An 18,926-nucleotide genomic window follows, 5' to 3' on the forward strand; every position below is an offset into this window, starting at 1 on the left:
TGTACATTTATTAAGGGGATCTTGTGTAAATGTTATGTATATTTATCGCATGTTCATGTGTCCCTCAGGAGATGGCAAGAGGCAACAAATCTTGCAGCTATATTTGCACACTCAGTTTTTTCTCCAAGGATAAAAGGAAGTTTTTCATTTGGGGTGCAGCTTGTAAAATGGGGAAATATGTTGTTAATTTTGGGATAGTATTGATTTCTGATGTTTTGATATTTTGGGCATTCAGTGAGGAAGTGCAGCTCTGTTTCTATCACTCTCAGACTGCAGTGAGAACACAATCTCTCCTCACGAGTGGTCCATGTTTGTCTCCTCCGGCCCGTCTCGATGGCTAAACTGTGATCACAGAGTCTGTATATTGTCAGGGTTTTTCTCAGCTTCACATCCCTCACTGTCAGCAGGTAGTTGGCCATGATAAAATCTCGATTTAGTGCCGAATAACATTCAAGTTTGTGTTGGTTTTGAATGGTGTTTTTCCAGTGTGTGATGTAATTATCTTTCTGTGTGTTCATAATTTGGTTGGGTCGTATGTTTGTGAGAGTGTGTATATTGTGGTGTTGTGTGATTTCCGTCGCTGTGAGGTCAGTCAGTCTCAGTATCAGCTGACAGAGAGGACTCTTTGCTAAGCGTAGTTCTTGGTCTTTTAGGGCTTTATAATGGTATGTGTTTGGCTCACTTGTCTTCAGGTGTTTCCAGAATTTAATTGATCTTTTTTGAATGTTTAGAAGCAGAGGGTATTGGCCTAATTCTGCCCTGCAGCCGTTGTTGGGTGTTTTCCTTTGGACTTTAAGTATTCTCTTACATACTTCCAAATTCAAAGTTTCAATCGGATGTTTATCCCAATTTACAAAGTCACATTTTATAGGTGGACCCCACACTTCACTGCCGTATAGTATAATTGGTTCAATTATTGATTTAAGAATTTTGAGCCAGATTTGGATTGGGATGTCCATTTTAATAGATCTTTTTATGGCATAGAAAGCCCTAAGCGCTTTCTGTTTGAGTTCATTCACAGCTATTGTAAAGTTACCTGTCGGTGTGATTTTTAGGCCGAGGTAAGTGTATGCTTTAGTGGTTTGGATGGTTCTGTGTGATAGTGTGAATGTGTGTGTTAGTCTTTGAGATCGTTTTTGAAAAGTCATTATTTTGGTTTTTTGGAGGTTTATTGTCAGAGCCCAGGATTGACAGTAATCCTCCAGCAGATTCAGACTCTCCTGAAGACCTTCTTTAGTGGGCGACAGGAGAAGCAGATCATCTGCGTACAGGAGACACTTTATTTCTGTGTCGTATAAGGTGAGACCAGGATGGGGAGATTGCTCTAATATATGGGCCAGTTCATTGATGTAGATGTTAAAGAGGGTTGGGCTTAAACTGCAGCCCTGTCTCACTCCACGCCTCTGCAGAAAAAATTCTGTTCTTTTGTTTTCAATTTTGACCGCACATTGACTGGCCGTGTACATTGATTTGATCAAATCATAGAATTTCCCCCCGATTCCACTATCAAGAAGCTTTGAGTATAACCCTTCGTGCCAGATTGAATCGAACGCTTTCTTAAAGTCTACAAAACAAGAGAATATTTGTCTTTTGTTTTGATGTACATGCTTATCAATTAATGTGTGTAAGGTGAAGATGTGGTCAGATGTGCGACATTTAGGGAGGAAGCCAATTTGACATTTACTCAAGGCATTGTGCTTCATAAGGAAGTCTGTGAGTCTTGTGTTTAAAATACAACAGAAAACCTTCCCCAGATTACTGTTTACACAGATGCCTCGATAGTTGTTTGGTCCAGTTTATCTCCGCTCTTATGAACGGGACTGATGAGGCCCTGATTCCAGATCTCAGGGAAAAACCCCACACACAGAACATCATGAAAGAGCTTCAGGATTGCCAGTGTAAAGGGTTCATCTGTGTGTCTCAGCATCTCATTTAAGAGGCCGTCAACACCACAGGCTTTCTTACATTCCAGGGCTCGCAATTTCTCTTCTAATTCCTTCATTGTTATGGGGAAGTCTAAAGGGCTTTGATTTGCTTTAATTGATCTTTCCAGATTGTCTCATTTTTTAATGATTTCATTTTGATTGTTATTTTCAATCTCAATTGAGCTATATAATTCTTGGAAATGATTTTTCCATACCTCTCCGTCTTGGATTGCCAGATCTTCTTGGTTTGGTTTGTGTAATAATTTCCATTTATTCCAGAATTTGTTTGAATTTAATGATTTTTCAATTTCTTCAATCTGATCCTGCAGAAATTGAGCTTTTTTACGTCTGAGAGTGGCTTTATATTGTCTCAATGCCTCACAGTATTGAAGACGGAGCTCCTGATTTTGTGGTTGGCGGTGTTTTTGGTTGGATAAAGTTCTAAGATTTTTTCTCAGAGTCCTACAATCTGAATCAAACCATTTATCTGTGTCCAGTTTCTTTCTCTTTGTTTTGATGCATGTCAAATCACTTTTTTGTGCTGCTTTGTAGAAGATAGAATTGAGATCTTTCACTTCCTGGTTGATGCCAGGTTGATTTTTAGGATATTGATGCATTTGAAATGAAAACAAGAGAGATTGTATTTCTGTACATTTGATGGCCCTGCTGTAATTTGTGACACTGTTTTGTGTCCATTTGAATGATGTTATTTTGGTCATTGGACACTGATTCCTGATGGTGTTGGTTATTGTTTCAGATTGTTTGATATAGAGTGTGATTTGGCTGTGGTCTGAGAAGGGTTGTAAAGGTTTGACTGTGAATGCTCTCAAAGACGAAAGGTCCAGATCTGTGAGTGCATAATCTACTGTACTGCTACCAAGACCTGAACTGTACGTGTAATGACCGAAAGAATCCCCTCTTAATCTGCCATTAACGATGTATAGATCTAAACTTCGGCAGATCTGCAGCAGCTGCTTTCCATGAGAGTTCACTGTTTTATCACAGTTTAGTCTGGGTGGATAAGAGCGATTACATGTGTTATTATTGCCAGTAATGAATCGGGTGCCGTGTAAATCTATGAAATCTAATTCTACACCAGTCCTAGAATTAAGATCACCTAAGAGCAGCACATTTCCCTGCGTCTGGAAATGACTGATTTCTTGCTCTAGAATTTGAAAGGTTTCTTCTTGAAAATAGGGAGACTCGAGGGGAGGGATGTATATGACACATAGAAAGACAGGCTGAGATTTTGATATGATGCCATTTTTCATTTTCAGCCACACATGGTATTGTTGTATTTTGACTATATCTATGGACCATTCAGATTTAATCCAGATTATTATCCCTCCGGAGTCTCTGCCCTGTGTGACTGATGTGAGTTTGACTGATGGTAATATTATTTCTCTGTATCATGAGGGACGACCCGTGGACTCGTGTTCTCTACACCAGGTCTCTTGTAAGATGATGACATCGAAGTCTTGAATTTCTCTCATAAAGTCAGAATTTCTACTCTTCAGGCCAAAGACTGATGAGTTTAGACCTTGAATATTCCACATTGAAATACTAAATGATTTCATAACAAACAATTAAGAAAACATAGAGGTTTTGTTTGCTGTTTTGAGAAAGAAAATCAAATTCAAGATGAATACAGATAACGTAATATTATGATAGGAACTCCGAACATTCAGAACATGAACAGGTGTTTTTACATCTGTCCGTTGTGTGTTAGTATGTGAGAGCAGATGATACTTAGCATGTTTTGAATGTCATGAAGATCAACGTTGGCTGGGTTTGTTCCTCCACTGACAGCTTGGGCGTAGCTGATTTTCCCCGGCAGGGGCGGAGTCTGCTGTGGACGGGCTTCCGGTGCTGTGTGGTACTCTGCAGGAGCTGTGGGCCGTTTGTAGAACAGTCTTTGTGTGTGTGACTCCTGTCTGGGTGCCGGGGCTCTGGATGATGTGCTGGGTGGGATGTTGTTTCTTGAAGTTTGTCTGCTTGGGATGGCTGAATTAGAGCCGCTTCTGCTCCACCTGGGGCTTGTTTGGTTGGTCCTGCTTAAAGCAACATCTTTGAGTCTCTTTGCCAGGACATGTGTCAGACTTTTATACAGGTGGACGTGATCGTACAGACAGTCCGTGTCCAGGTCTGGATGGTGGGCCAGGTGGACATTAGGCAGGAGGGCACAGTGTCTGGAGATGCTGGCGTTGATTTTATTGATTGTGTCGGGATGGAAATCTCTACTCAGGAGCAAAGTGGAGAGGATGATTTTTGAGTTGGGGAAAGTGTGTCGAGCTTTATCCACCACAGCTCTGAGAGACTCGGACACTCTGTCCTGTTTGTTGCGCAGGTCATTGGTGCCGGTATGGATTATGATGTGGCTGGGGAGGCCCAACTGAGATACTGTCAGGAGTTCCAGGGCTTTATCAGTGTTGGGACACCAAAGTTTAACGGCTGGATGCCGTGGGAAAAGTTTATTCATCTCAATGAATTTCCCATTGGAATCGATGAGCAGAGCTATTTGTGGTTTCTCTGTGCTGCTGCCAGATGAGTTCTGCTGTGTTGGGGCATCTGACAGGAGCTGTTGTGATGACTGTAGACGGTCTGTATCAGGTGTGTGTGGCGGGTGATGGCGGTCTGTGTCGGGGGTCTCTGAGGGTCTGTGAATCTTCTCTTCTTCTCCTCTGGCTCTGAGGAGCTCTATCACCTGCTCTTTCAGTGCCTGTATCTCACTGTGCTGCTGCTGTCTCTCCTCCTGTAGTTCCCTCATCTGCTGCTTCGTCTCTCGTGTGGACTGATCTCTGTCCTGTAGCTGAAGTCTCAGTGTGCTCAGCTCACTCTTATAGCCCTCATTTTCTGCCTGTAGTTCTTTCATTTGTTGTGTGAGAGATGTCAGTGTGTGTGTGATGTGCTCTGTGTTCTGCTGAGCTACACGTGTGTTTGAACGGGCTGGTTGTTGGTGTTTGAGCACAGTTTCTTTCAGCTGCACCATCTCTATCTCCAGTCTTGAGAAGTGCTCCTGAAGTAGAGGGATAGTTTTGAGCAGATCCTGAGCAGGAATTTCACTTTCAGCTGTTTCTGTAGGGATGAGCTGCAGATCTGAGGCGCTGTTCTGTGGAGTCTACTCAAATGGCAGATTTTTGGGCAATATAGCTTTCTCTTGTCTCATAATTTCACATATGCTGCTGTAGTCATTCTGGAATAATTTCAGATTGCCCTGTACCATGACTGTGCCATTTTTATAGATGTTCACCGTTATCTCTGTGCTGTCGGGGTCGTGAGGATCTCTGATTTTCACTTTCCAGCCATTACATATGCCTTCTTTCTTCACTGAGGGGTAATGCTTGATAATAGCTTTATGGCAGACACTGGGGTGATCAGTGAAGAAAATCAGATTGCAGACCTCCCCAGTTTTAAACAGATCTGAAAACAGAGTTTCTGGGTTTTCTTTGAGAAGTTTTTGTTTGTATGTTTTTCTGGCGGCTTCAGTTGTGATGTCAGAGGGATAGTGTACAGGCACACAGTCTGAGCTCATCTGCATATGGCTGAGCGGCTCCTTTGATTGGCTGATTTTCTCAGGCTCATTTGAATTGTCACATTGAGGAATGTCAGACTCCAGAGAGGCCATAGCTTTAGCTTGTTAGCATTTTAGCTTATAAAATATGAAATGAGTTCTATTTTATGTCCATATGTTCGAAAAGAAATGATGTCTGTCCAGTGCAGTTTTAGTTGTACTCACTGCTGCTCTCTGTGTGGACTGTTGAAGCTTCTTTTGAATCTGAGTCTGTGTGCTTGTGCTGCTAATCTGATCCGCTGGTCTGCTGTGCTGAATATTTGCTTTTAAAAACAAAAACTCTGCACTTTCTGAATGATTTTCATCAGAGTTCAGTTCTGTATATGATAATCCATCAGTTTTTGTTCAGTTTTATCTTACTCTTATCTCAAAACAGCAAAAAAAGAAGAAAATCTAAGAGCTCATGGAGCTCGTGTCTTCTCTCTCTCTCTCTCTCTCTCTCTCTCTCTCTCTCTCTCTCTCTCTCTCTCTTTCTCTCTCTCTCTCTCTCTCTCTCTCTCTCTCTCTCTCTCTCTCTCTCTCTCTCTCTCTCTCTCTCTCTCTCTCGTCTCTCTCTCTCTCTCTCTCTCTCTTCTCTGTCTCTCTCTCTGTCTCTCTCTCTGTCTCTCTCTCTCTCTCTCTCTCTCTCTCTCAGGTGAGAGAGCTGGCTGCCACCACACTAAGTGGATTCCTGCAGTGTTATTTTCTCCGCATTGATGAACCTCTGCAGGCCCACTTTGAGTCCCTGAGCAAGACCCGCCTGCCCAAGCGCAAGAGAAGAGAACTGTGTTCAGTGGTGGACACCATTCCTTCTGCTGGTAACACACCCAAAATTAATATTCTGTCGTCATTTACTCACCCTAATGTCACTTCAAACCTGTATGACCACTGTTGTTCGGTTACCAACATTCTTCAAAATATCATCCTTTGTGTTCTGCAGAAGAAAGAGAGTCAAACAGTTTTAATATGACATGAGGGTGAATAAATGATGAAAGAATTTTCACTTCTGAGTGAACTATCCCTTTAACATTGCATTGTACTTAATTCAGATCATTTCAATGTAGTCTTGTAGTTTTGGACCCCACTGTGTATGAGTTCACCAGATCTTTTGTTGTTTGTAGATCTGGTGCGTCGGCATGCAGGTGTGTTAGGTCTGAGTGCATGCATCCTGTCCAGCCCGTATGATGTGCCCACCTGGATGCCCCAGATTCTAATGGATTTTAGTGCCCACCTCAATGACACACAGCCCATAGAGGTCAGATCTCTCTCGTATTGATGTTCTTTGTGTGGAGAATCAGGGGTCTGGAGGGCCGGTGCAGTTGTATCCAAAAATAATACGTATTTAAATGTTGATTATGATTTTTAAAAATTGCGTGTTTGATAAACTTGTACTGAAATGTATAGACTAATGAATGAGTTGCAGGGGTCACAGAAAAGTCTCTTCTTTATGTTGTGAAGCATTAAGTAACATGACAGAGATTATTGAGACAGATTTGGTCAAAAATAGTCTGTGTCTTAGTGGAATTGCTTTTTTTGTATACACAAATGTGTGAAAAATTTATATAAAGCAGATTGAGGTACAGATATAGTACATGGCGAGGGAGGAGTTGTTTGGTGGGAGAGTGTCAAGAATGTCTTCAAGATGTCTTCTATTTTTGCAGATGACAGTAAAGAAAACCCTGTCTGATTTCCGTCGCACTCATCATGATAACTGGCAGGAACACAAGCAGAAATTCACAGATGACCAGCTGCTGGTGCTCACAGATCTGCTGGTCTCCCCCTGTTACTACGCTTAGGGTTGTTATATCCACACAGGCTCTCTTCCAAAAACGTAGTGAGTCGCTTTGCTGTCTACTGTCTGCATATGCAGATGTCTTAAAATAGTTTGTTTAGCAGTGCATGCTGACAATAAATGTTTTTTTTAGAAACAGTACAGTTCATAGGTTTACAGATTACAAAAAAATCTATTCTCTTTTGCAGAATGATGCCACTCTCCTGTGTATTGGTGGTGATGGAAGGCTGAGCTAGTTTAAGTGCTTGAATTTTCAGGTGTTTTTTTGTTTTTTGAATGTTTGGGAGACATTTTGGAGGAGAGAGGAATTAAAACTGCATCCATGTAGCAGTAGCTGCAGTTATCTAGTTATATGATAGCCTTTTATTTTTTTATTGTGGTACACTTAATATTTAAGGGGAACCTATTGCAGGTACCGCTGATTGCATTATGTACTTGTTCTTTTCTTTGCTTGTGTGTTTTGCACAAGAGCACGAGTTGTGTTTTCTGCAGAAGAGAATCACTGTTAAGTATGGATTGTCGAATATAAAGCAGTTTTCTGCACTGCTTTGTATATTAATATAATACTAGTACTGTTATAGTTTTAGCAGTAATTATTTTGAAGTATACCCACGTGTAATGTTTGTTTATGTTACATATGAGGTAGAAATATAATGCATTTGAACAGTTTTCTCTTTACTCATTAAGGTATACGAATCCTGTATGTTTTCCCCATCTCATACAGATCTCTCGCATAGATCTCTTGCATTTTCAGCAGTATAGGTTATATAGAGAAAGAATATTGTCATAATGGATAATTCATAAAACTGGTTTTTAAACCATATGCTTTATTGTCCTTCATACTACTGTATTTCAACTTTTTCTCTGTACATAATGTTTGCAGTCAACAAAAGATATTTATTATTTGTTAATTTATTTGAAGTTGTTGTAGTTGCTGAGGTAGAAAAGTGCATGCAGTGATACAGAACTGCAGTCACGGGTGCTGCTCTATCTGTCAGAAGCAACAATAACAGGTGCCATTTTTAAAACATATACTAGGAAAAAATGTTTTGATGACAAGCAAAATAAAAATTGGTCTTTGGTCTGCTGGCTAAAACTTTCATGCCACACAAGACATATGTTTGTTTACTGAGATGGCAATGCAATGTTTGATTAATTTATTATCAAGTGGTAATTTATTATCAAGTGGTCTTTACTTTATATCCCTTTTACAAATATTTGAAGATAAAAGCAAAGCTATGAGATTTGTAATAAAGTGTGTTCAATTTACAGAGATGGTTGTCTTTTCATATTTATTTATTTTTTTATGTGTTTGGGTTTTAACAAGACTATGTTTTTTTTAGTATGTTTAAAGTTAATTTCTTGTGTTCATTGATGTTTTGTGTTAACAATTTTACAACATTGTACAAAAATAGATAGCAACAAATGAATATATACGTAGCCTTTAAAATATTATTTTGTAATGTTTGGGGTAATATATACAAAAAATATTATTTAAAAAAGTTAATAAACCGTATCGTAAGTATATTTAAATAAATTGAAGGCTTCTTGAGTGAGCGTTCTGTTCTCACGGGAACGCGCTTTCTTTCCATTCACGGGCTTCAATATGATTCCAGTGAGGCGCTCCCACTCTCCTACTGCGCATTACATTCACTCTATTTTTCACTGTCATCTTATGCTTTGATATGTACGTTTACTCTTTCTGTAACTAGAATGCGTTTTACTGTCATTTACTTTGGGAATTCATACAAATATGGAAAACATAGCGTCGATAAATGGCGCGCGCTCGGAATACATGGTAAGATGTATGTATTTTTTTATGCAATAACATGCAATGGAGCGTTAGGGTTATATTTGCACGAATATGCATAGCCGTAGTGATATGTTAGATGTTTCGGGACGCTTGTTTTAGCTATGCATGTTATTTTAAATGTGCTTTTCGATATCTGATATTTTTTAAGATGGGGGCTGGATGCATTCTGACATTTATAATCGGCGCACATTCACCTGCAGTTATACAATCATTCATAACAGCGATTAACGGTTAAGAAAAGCACCGAAATTTTGTGCCGATTGCAGCAGACGTGATTTCATCTTAATCGATAGATTGTAAATGGATTGACGGGAGCGCGCACGAATGAGACATGGTGTACAACGATTTGTGTATTTTTTAAAAAGAACAGCTGTGATCTTTATACAAATAGGAACAAGCTTCGTATTTTTCGTTGAAATATGTGTCAGATAAATTATAATGCAATCCAAGAAAGCTATAGGCTATTGTTATTATTCATTGTTCTGGTCAAATTCGTTGTTTTTTTGCTTAGTTATTATGTCACCTATTTTTTATATATACTCAGTTGCTTATGATGTATTACTGATCACCATTTCTTCATCCTCTTTGTCTTTGCAGTAATCCAGAGATTCTACCATGAACCAACTGCACAATGAAAAAATTACCTCAATCTTGGGTCACCTAAAGGCATGATGGGAAAAGCTCTGAGGCTGTGATCCCTTTACATCCCCATGTGTACCATGAACAGTACTGCGTGGCCTTTGGACCTGGCTGAGTTCGCGAAACCTCGGGGCTTCAACAGCTCCCAAAGCCAGTCTGCCTCCACGAGCGGCTGGGCCTTGATTCACACAGCCACCCTTGCCTCCTGCTCCCTCCTGTTGGTCCTCATCTTCTGCCTCGGTTCTTACGGCAACCTGGTGGTTTTCTTGTCCTTCTTCGACCCGGCGTTCCGTAAGTTCCGCACCAACTTTGACTTCATGATCCTCAACCTGTCCTTCTGTGACCTTTTTATTTGCTGTGTCACTGCGCCAATGTTCGCGCTGGTGCTGTTTCTGGACGCTGGAGATGCTGGAGGTGGAGTGTCAAAGGGCTTCTGCTTCGCCTTCCACCTCACAAGCTCGGGCTTCATTATTATGTCCCTCGAAACCGTGGCGGTGATCGCTCTGCATAGACTCCGCATGGTTCTGGGTCAGCAGCCCAACCGTACGGCCTCTTTCCCTTGTACCCTGGCCCTCACTGCACTGTTATGGACCACCAGCTTCACGCTGGCAGCTTTGGTTACTTTGCGAGCATATCCAAGGAGTTCCGGGCCTTGCCTGCCCCATTTTGGTCTGACAGGCAACAAGGCCAAGGTGGTGTTATATGTGTACATTGCAGATTTTGCTTTCTGTGTAGGTGTGGTGTCCATCTCGTACCTTATGATCGCTCAGGCACTGAGGAAGAACGCACAGGTTCGGAAGTGTCCCATTATCACGGTGGATGCGACGCGTCCACCTGTCTCTCATCCGCCACTCATTGCCGCTGGTTTCGAAGGCATGCAGTGTACAGTGCAAGTACCCTCGTTTTACCGCAACCAAACGTACAACAAACTTCAGCACGTCCAGACACACTCTTTCACCAGGAGAACCAACCACCCCCTAGTGCCCGGGGCTGCAGCCGGAGCGACCTGCTGCCAGCTGGTCTCCACCGTAAACCTAGCCACGGCCAAGGACTCTAAAGCGGTAGTGACGTGCGTGGTGATCGTGATCTCCGTCCTGCTCTGCTGTCTCCCGCTGGGCATTTCATTGGCACAGGATATGGTGTCACCGGAGAGCAGCTTTGTTCACTACCAGTTTGAGCTGTGCGGATTCGCCCTCATATTTCTCAAGTCCGGCATCAACCCGTTTGTATACTCGCGCAATAGCGCCGGCCTGCGACGCCGCGTTCTCTGCTGCCTCCAGTGGCTGACGTTGGGCTTCCTGTGCTGCAAGCACAAGACACGTTTGCATGCCATGGGAAAGGGAAGCCTGGAGGTCAATCGGAACAAGTCCTCGCACCACGAGACTAACTCGGCTTACATGCTCTCGCCGAAGCCCCAGAGAAGGTTGGTAGACCAGGCTTGTGGACCCAGTCACTCCCGGGACAGCATGCCTACCCCCTGTATCACTGCCGGACGCAAACCCCGTCCCCCTAGCACATCCACGCCCATCAACACACGCATAGAACCCTACTACAGTATCTACAATAGCAGTCCGTCGGCAGGACCAAGTTCCCCCAACACCCTACAGCCAGTCAACTCTCAAACCACCGCTTTCGCAAAGAGCTACGTGGCTATGCACTACCACACCCATCAGGAAGTGCTGCAGGACTTTGATAGCACTTCAGCTCATCAGATTCCCATCCCATCAGTCTGAACTTACCGCCGCCATTGGGAAACATCATACTACTCGCTCAGTATCCCAAACGGAGACCTTTAAAGTTTTCGCTTGTGGTGTTTTGCTCAAGGGACAATGTGCATCACTGAATATCAAATAAAAGATCAGAATCAGAATCAGAAGAGCTTTATTGCCAAGTGTGCTTGCACACACAAGGAATTTTCTTTGGATGAACAACAAGGGACATCCGATTCAGACTGTTGAAAGTAGTCGCTGTTGCTTTCCTTCAAGTGATATCGCTGGCATTTGCTGGACTGAAGGATGTTCTATTTTTACATTGACATGACATTTTCATGTAATAGTCTTCATTCAGATAATGTATTTGTGGAAACATCCTGCATTTTATATATCAACTTATTAAATGTTTTGCAAGTGCATCTTGCCATGTTCCATGTCTTTGTTTTAAAACCAGTTATTTAATACCAGTGTTTTTGCTTTGTCAACCACTTAAGTGTACTTGTACCGTTGTTTGAGAACCTTACCGATCTTTCAAGCTGGTCTATACAGTCTCTGTGAGCACAACTTATCCATCTAAAGGAATGCTAGCACCATCTAGTGTGGGTAAGTGTGACCCAGTCGGTGAAAACCAAGCAAAAATCATTTTTTGTGATTTAATGGTTTCTACATAAAATGTAAAGAACATTCCTTGTAACAATAAGACTCATATCTTTAAGATTGGCCGAGTAATGCTGTGTCAAAGGTTGAAATTAAAGAGAAATTAAAGGAGTTCACCCAAAAATGAAAATTCTGTTTTCATTTACTCACTCTCGAGTTATTACAAATCTGTATAGTTTTTTGTTCTGATGAACACAGAGAAAGATATTTGGAGGAATGTAACCAAACAGTTCTTGGCCACCATTGACTACCATAGTAGGAAAAAATGTCTTTGTTCTGTTGAACACCAAAGAAAGAGGTCAAAGAAGAATGTAGAAAAACAAACAGTTCAGGGACACTTTTGACTACCATTGTAATTTTTCGTACTATGGAAGGCAACGGAGGCCAAGAACTGTTTGGTTACAAGCATTCTTTCAAATATCTTTCTGTGGTCATCAGAACAGAAATGTATACAGATTTGGAACAACTCGAGGGCGAGTACATTATGACCATTTTTATTTTTGGGTGAACTCTCCCCACTTTAAAGCTCATAAATCTCTCAATTAGATTTTGAGACTTTAGCCTGGTTTTCACAGACTGTCAGAAATATTTCCTCTTAACCTGTCCTTTGTATCATTTAATGCAGGCCTTATCAGTTAAATTAATATCTGTTCTGTGTGATAAATGAGGGTATGAATGTTTTCTGAAATGACTCAAAACAATAACATTTTATTCAAATGAACGCCCATCATTATGGCCAATGCAAAACTTATTTTTCTGTACAACCCTGATAGAGAATAGAGGGTATGCATTGACATCACTTTCCCACGTGAACACGCCGGGACACGCTCCCTTGAGTGGTAAAACACTCATCAAAATGGCTGCTTTCAATAGGCGAAACAAAGAAACCGGGACTAAAACACACTATTTGCTGAAATTGCAAGCAGCTGGACTCGACGGTGATCCTTATGACTTGCAAAGGAATCAGGTGTTCTTGGACACTCAAATGTTGCGTGGAATTGCGTTTTGTGATATTGTAACCATTCATTTGTTTTACCACTCAAGCGGGCACGTTCTGAGGTGTTCACGCGGGAAGGTGACGACATGTGCATACCCTCTATAGTGGAATTATCAGGAAAAAAAGTGACCTAGTTTAAGTGGTTACAAAGTAAAGTTAATGACAATTTCAACAATCCCTGATTCCTATTCTGTGGATACACAACAGTGTTTTCTCTTTCAGTTCATATTTCAGTGATTGCTTCTTCAAAACTAAATTCTCTTAAAACAATAAATCATATCCACCTACCATATTCAAATCCATGTGCTACAGCAAGCATTGAATTACCAGGGATTTGGCTAAATAAATAATTTACAGTTAAAAGACCCGACCAACTGATATCGATCACACTGAAAAATATGAAATCTTGCGCCAAATGACCTGCCAGCCAACCATCTAAATGCGGCAAAAGATGAAGATTGGAAGAAATCTCAACAGGTTTGAGATTTGGTAATAAAATATTGAGAAGTCAGTCCCAGCTGCATCTCCAGGTTTAAAACAGTCTCAACAAATCTCTTTCCTGTTTTGGTCTTCAAACAAGGAACAGCAGTCATTGAGGAGGTTTTCAGAGTTCCCATGGTTGGAGGTCTGAGGTTCAGCGCGCACGATATACTGAACATTATTAGACCATTTCTCTTGTAGTTCTGTCCTCTGCTGTACTGTTCAAATGACTGTTCATTTTCTCCCTTAGTACTGATTGATGTAGGTTAGCTAGGGATGAACAGAAGTCCATTCTCATCTGCAGTGTCCAGGATCTTGCATATTACTGGTGACTCAACCTGTGACAGAATAATAACTATTGAGGGTTATCCAGAATAACTGACCACATGTCAATACCAGATATAAACCAGCTCTGTAAAACTCATTTAGTATAAACTTTAAAACACATAGCATAAACATTTCTCACCCCAAGAATGTATTGACAGATCTGAGGTTCCAGCATGTACACTGTAACAGCGTGAGGAGACTCCGATTCCTTACACCTGTGACAGAAAACATTATGTTCGTAATAGCATAAAAGTGATAGTTCACCCAAAAATAAAAAATCTGTCATCATTTACTCACCCTCTTGTCATTTCAAACCTGTATGACTTTCTTTCTTCAATAGAACACAAACAGATATTTTGAAGAATGTTGTTAACTGGCCTCCATTCATTTTTGCATTGGTTTTGTGTCCATACAACAGAAGTGAATGTGTGCCAGCACTGTTTGGTTATCAGCTTTTTTCAAAATATCCTCTTTTGTGTTCTGCAGAAGAAAAACTCATACATGTTTGAAATGACCAGAGGGTGAGTAAATGATGCTAGAATTTTCATTTTTGGGTGAAATATGACTTAAATCCATTCCAAACCTAATGACCTCAAAGAATTATGGGTAACTCACTTAAGCTTGACTATAACCTCTCTCGGTTTCCCGGTTTTGTCACACATGTCTCCATGGCCATAAAAGTGAGATACAACCCTAATGAAGTATCAGGATAGCACATTTAGATTAAAATGTTATTTATATATAAGAGTAAAATATATAAGAGACGTAGCAACATACTTCACTTTGGGTACTCCGCTGTCTTTTAAATGATAAGATCGGGCTATGTTCTTCTTGGCCCAGTTCAAATGTTCTTCACTGTTCCAGCTGCCCACCACAACAATGTTCTTCCCTTGCTCTTTATCCTGCACAAAGCAGTTCTTAAATGCTATCTTAGAAACGTTTTAATCCAAAATCCTCGATTTCACAACACACCTCTTACCTCATGATACTGGTGGACATGCTTTCCATAACAAAATTCATACTTCCACCATCCAACACCCTAAAAACAAAGATGGGTTTAGCGGTGAATCCCATTTAAAGAGAACTGTCCTTCTGCAGATTCACATAACAATTAACCCATCCTCACCCCATGTAGACAGTATGAGCCGCTCAAAAACTCTTTGATCAGCTGTTCATCAGTCAGACGAGAGATGTGGGTGGTGCCAACGGTGACGTGGGATTGCCCACCGACCACCAGGGGCTTATGGGTAGAGGTGTACGCTTCCTCTTTGACTGGAGGAAATTCCTCCTTTGCAAAAAAGTTTTCGTATTAAAGTCCTTTTTTGTTTTTCTACATAAATGGTCTTATTCACCTTCCTGTTCAGACTAACACGTGAGGTTAGCATACATGCAGAGTATAAACGTTCATGCTCACCCTGGATCCTCTCACCTGCCTCTCACTGCTAGAGCTGAACGGTGGCTTGAGTAGCTCTTCTTGTTCACGATCCAGTTTAGAGAGACTCTGAGGTCTGAGAGGAGAACCACCCAGAGCCTGGCAGAAGATGTCATTCACCGGTGAGGACTTGAACCTGATGAGAGGAGAGGTGAGCTGGTTAAGGATGTGCATTAAAGCGCATGGAAACATTGATTGTGTACTTGTGTACCTGAATTTGGGGTGAGGACAGATCAGGGGAGTGAGCACCACCACCTCATACTGGCAGGTGAGGACTTCAGCGATGGTCAGGATCTCGTGCTTGGCCTCCGGATGGCAGACATACAACACAGTGGTGGAGCGAGGATTATTCTGTCTCAAAGAGCATTCCGTTCCATGTCCCATCTCTACGGGATAGTATGGCGTCAACTGACCCTCTATATTCTTTGTTGGCACCTGGGATTGCATAGAAGTGAGTTAAAAATAAAACAGAGCTTTATGCAAAACATTTATTACATGCCTATGTCCTACTGACAAACCTCTGTGTTAGCATCAGATCCTTCTGTGTCAGAGGCCTCAGATTTTTCTGTTTCCGTTTCTGATTCTGAACAAAATACGTGAGAATGTTGTGAATTAAAGGGGTGGTGCAACGTGGTGTCATGCATTCTGACTTCTTTACAATGTTAAACGTGCTGGCTTCTCATGCTTAACATGGTCAACTTGTCAAAAAACGAGTTGGGCGTATTACGTACTGTGCTCGACACATTCCCCCAGCGATCGTAGAGGTTTCGGAAAGTTTTTTTCCAACATAAAAAACTGTTTCGTAACAATTTTTCTTAGTCCCTTATTGGACAATTCTCCCGGAAAAGCACGCGGCAGCAAGGAGAGCAGGAGAAGGAGCACGCGCAGACATCACTTTCACTTGTGTGCAGGAGAGAGAGCGCATACGTTCGCGAAGTTCAGGTGTTTGTTTGTTCACTGTATTTGGGTGATGTATGCTATATAAACGGTGGATATAACGCTGGATTTGGAGATCGTTTGAAACTGGTATATGGAGCCGTCCCAGCGCTAAAAGATGCCGGACATGAACCTCATGCGGTGAGTGAAACTGATGTCTGTGTTTTGTTGGCAATGGGTGCGCACGTGCGTTAGTTCAGCCTACCCCTCCCCCCCGCACGCGCTGTACGCTTTTGGAAATAATCGTACAGCTGTATCTATCTTTTATAAATGTGATCAAACTAAATCCTCTTCGAAGATACAAAGTATGCAATACTACTCTATAGGTACTCAAGATTAATATGAGATTGGCAGAAACCACGTGTGTTAGGGCCGCTTTAACAAAATCACTGAGAAACTTAAGTAAATAAAAAGATACCCAACCTGCACCATCCCTTTTTTTCATGGTACCCAGATAGTATTCTTGAACGTTTATCTTCTGAAGGAACAAGAGAGACAAATGAGAACAGGATTTTTCTTAAAATAATTTCCATCACCTGTTTTTTTTACTTTTATTACTGCGAATACAACATAATGGACAGTATTAACTGCATATATTATGACCATATATTATCTACCTGCCCCGTCTCCTTGTCCTCATGATACTGCCGTACATGTTTCCCATGGCACACCTCATATGTCCAGTATGACTCGATCTGCAACATACACGATTAATAGCCTGTCGTAAAGACAAACTGTAAATCATATGAATGAAAGAAGAATATGCCCAGATAACATTTCACCCCAAAATCGAAGTACATTTTTATTACGCACCCAAGTGATCAAAATATCAGGCTTTTTGATTTTGTGGTGAAATGCAACCCCGGTGTGTTCTTCATATTTTAAATATACTGCAGCAATATACAGAAACTGAAAGCTCAAGCTCACTCTGTATGAGCAGCTGCTCTGTTTGAATAAAGGCTCCAGCAGCTTTGCTGGACTCGACCCACTGTACTCCTTCGCATCGTCCTTTAAAAGAGAATGACAATAAGCCACAATAAACTGAATCATTAAAGAAAATAATAAAGGCAAATGTTTGCCATGTGTTACTGTACCTCCTGGGAGCCAGACAAAGATGGCAGTAAACACTTGTACTTCTCTTTTTCTGCAGTTGTCATGATAACATAGTCATCATCTTTGTACAGTCCTCCCGACGCAGGCTGTGGACAGATTACATTAACAATGCTTACTTTCACAAGTAATGAAAAACAATAACAAATTCATTATGACACATACAAAACAGATTTGGCAACCCTGAAAGTGTACAGTAGCAATAATGCTGTCATGAAGAATCCCCAAGTTTTTTGTGAGGTCCAGGCACCATTCAAACCGTATGGATCAACTTCAGCGTACAAGCTGGCATGTCAAGCTACAATACACGTTAGGTTGTATTTACACCTGCCACGTCAAGCGCCTGGCAGGTTTATTATGGTTTCACTTACCAGGGTGAAGTCTGATCCAGGCCAGTGGATTTTAAAAGCTATCTCGTCAGAAAACACAGGAGAACCTGCACGATCTGCAGACACCCCGAACCAAATCAGCGCCCAGAGGCACCGCAAAAACACACGCATCGCCCCTGCACACACGCCAAAAGCGTTATCCGGATGTTAAAAATAAACGGGACATTGAGAGATAATGTGGAAAAAGCGTTATACAGGTGATAGCTGACTGATGTTACTTTGTCAAGAGTTAATACAGGAAGCGCATCAAGAGCTCGTCATCTTGCCACGTCCATATCCGGCTTTAGACGGAAATTCCCCTCAGCCAATAGAACGTGTCGTGAAGTCAATCGAGCTGAGCTTGCTGAGATGAGCTCCGAATAAATTATTTCAATAATGTTCCTGGAAATCAAGCAAACTTTTTGAACTGTATTCACTCGTCACATATTTTTTCGCTTAACGTTTGATAACTTGGTTACGAAATTGGCTAATTAGCTTGCAAATAATAAAGAAAATGCAAATTCGTGTAATACGCAAATAGAAATTCATCCGAATCCTTTAGGTTGTGAGCGTCTAATGTGAAACTATTTTGTTAAATTTTTCGAATTTTTGATCTGTTCGTTCATTCATTTCTTATAATTATTGAGTGCCAAAATGGGCTCCCATAAACATTTAAAAAAAAATCCAGCTATTGTTTGATTGCCGTGGAAATGATGGGCTCATTTTCTCTGTTGAGCGTCTGGTATTACATCGTGAAAGAAATATTATTGTAAAATATATTGCGAAAGTCGGTTTTTTTAGAAACTGACAAATAAATCCTTCTTCAAGATTGTATAATAATGTATAACCAATAAATGATCTATGCTTTATGGTCTTTATGACTTCTAAATGCGACTCCATCACTATTCGAAATGTATACTTTTTATTAATATAAGGCTTCTGGTGAGTTTTATTCCTTTGTAGAAACAAGAAAAAAGGAATGTCGTATTGTATTTTATTTTCATTAACTAGAAAAAGCTCTCTCACCATGTTCTATCTAGAAATACAACCCTCAACGCTTCTTTCTTTTGTCTAGTAGCAAAGTCCTCTGTCATCCAGCAGAGGGTGCAATTGATCTGACACTAAACTCCACGTTCAATGTGATGCCCTACAGCGTGCTTTACAATTGTGTACAGCTATTGGTTCAAG

The 18,926-nt window shown here is 41.1% G+C and overlaps 3 protein-coding genes across 9 annotated transcripts in view; 2 read left to right on the forward strand and 1 right to left on the reverse strand.

Annotated features, from left to right (window-relative positions):
* Positions 1-8,535, forward strand: part of psme4a (proteasome activator subunit 4a) — a 31,622-nt gene extending 23,087 nt beyond the window's left edge. For all 3 annotated transcript variants that reach the window (XM_057341461.1, XM_057341462.1, XM_057341463.1), the window contains 4 exons: positions 6,131-6,293; positions 6,597-6,730; positions 7,137-7,309; positions 7,456-8,535. In XM_057341461.1, coding sequence (XP_057197444.1) covers positions 6,131-6,293; positions 6,597-6,730; positions 7,137-7,271 — 432 coding nt within the window. In that variant the 3' untranslated portion in view covers positions 7,272-7,309; positions 7,456-8,535. The remainder of the gene's footprint in view (positions 1-6,130; positions 6,294-6,596; positions 6,731-7,136; positions 7,310-7,455) is intronic.
* A 215-nt stretch (positions 8,536-8,750) lies between these two features.
* gpr75 (G protein-coupled receptor 75) lies at positions 8,751-12,662 on the forward strand. Of its 2 annotated transcripts, none has more exons than XM_057341475.1 (2): positions 8,751-9,072; positions 9,678-12,662. In XM_057341475.1, exon 2 carries the CDS (start codon positions 9,791-9,793, stop codon positions 11,450-11,452), a length of 1,662 nt encoding a protein of 553 aa, XP_057197458.1. In that variant the 5' UTR covers positions 8,751-9,072; positions 9,678-9,790; the 3' UTR covers positions 11,453-12,662. The 2 variants fall into 2 exon arrangements, with proteins under 2 accessions (XP_057197458.1, XP_057197457.1); XM_057341474.1 differs by having other exon boundaries at positions 8,751-9,065.
* Positions 12,663-12,776: 114 nt separating this feature from the next.
* Positions 12,777-18,035, reverse strand: erlec1 (endoplasmic reticulum lectin 1). Of its 4 annotated transcripts, none has more exons than XM_057341480.1 (14): positions 17,742-18,035; positions 17,355-17,459; positions 17,188-17,268; positions 16,878-16,955; positions 16,684-16,738; positions 15,843-15,907; positions 15,536-15,759; positions 15,322-15,460; positions 15,019-15,177; positions 14,872-14,931; positions 14,670-14,794; positions 14,508-14,585; positions 14,032-14,107; positions 12,777-13,903 (listed from the first exon to the last, which is right to left on the reverse strand). In XM_057341480.1, the coding sequence occupies exons 1-14, from the start codon at positions 17,868-17,870 to the stop codon at positions 13,832-13,834; spliced, it is 1,446 nt and encodes a 481-aa protein (XP_057197463.1). In that variant the 5' UTR covers positions 17,871-18,035; the 3' UTR covers positions 12,777-13,831. The 4 variants fall into 4 exon arrangements, with proteins under 4 accessions (XP_057197463.1, XP_057197462.1, XP_057197461.1 ...); XM_057341479.1 differs by having other exon boundaries at positions 15,019-15,180; XM_057341478.1 differs by having other exon boundaries at positions 15,307-15,460.
* Between the last annotated feature and the right edge of the window lie 891 nt (positions 18,036-18,926).

This window comes from Triplophysa rosa, linkage group LG9 (assembly GCF_024868665.1).
Source record: "Triplophysa rosa linkage group LG9, Trosa_1v2, whole genome shotgun sequence".
Classification (NCBI taxonomy): Eukaryota; Metazoa; Chordata; class Actinopteri; order Cypriniformes; family Nemacheilidae; genus Triplophysa; species Triplophysa rosa.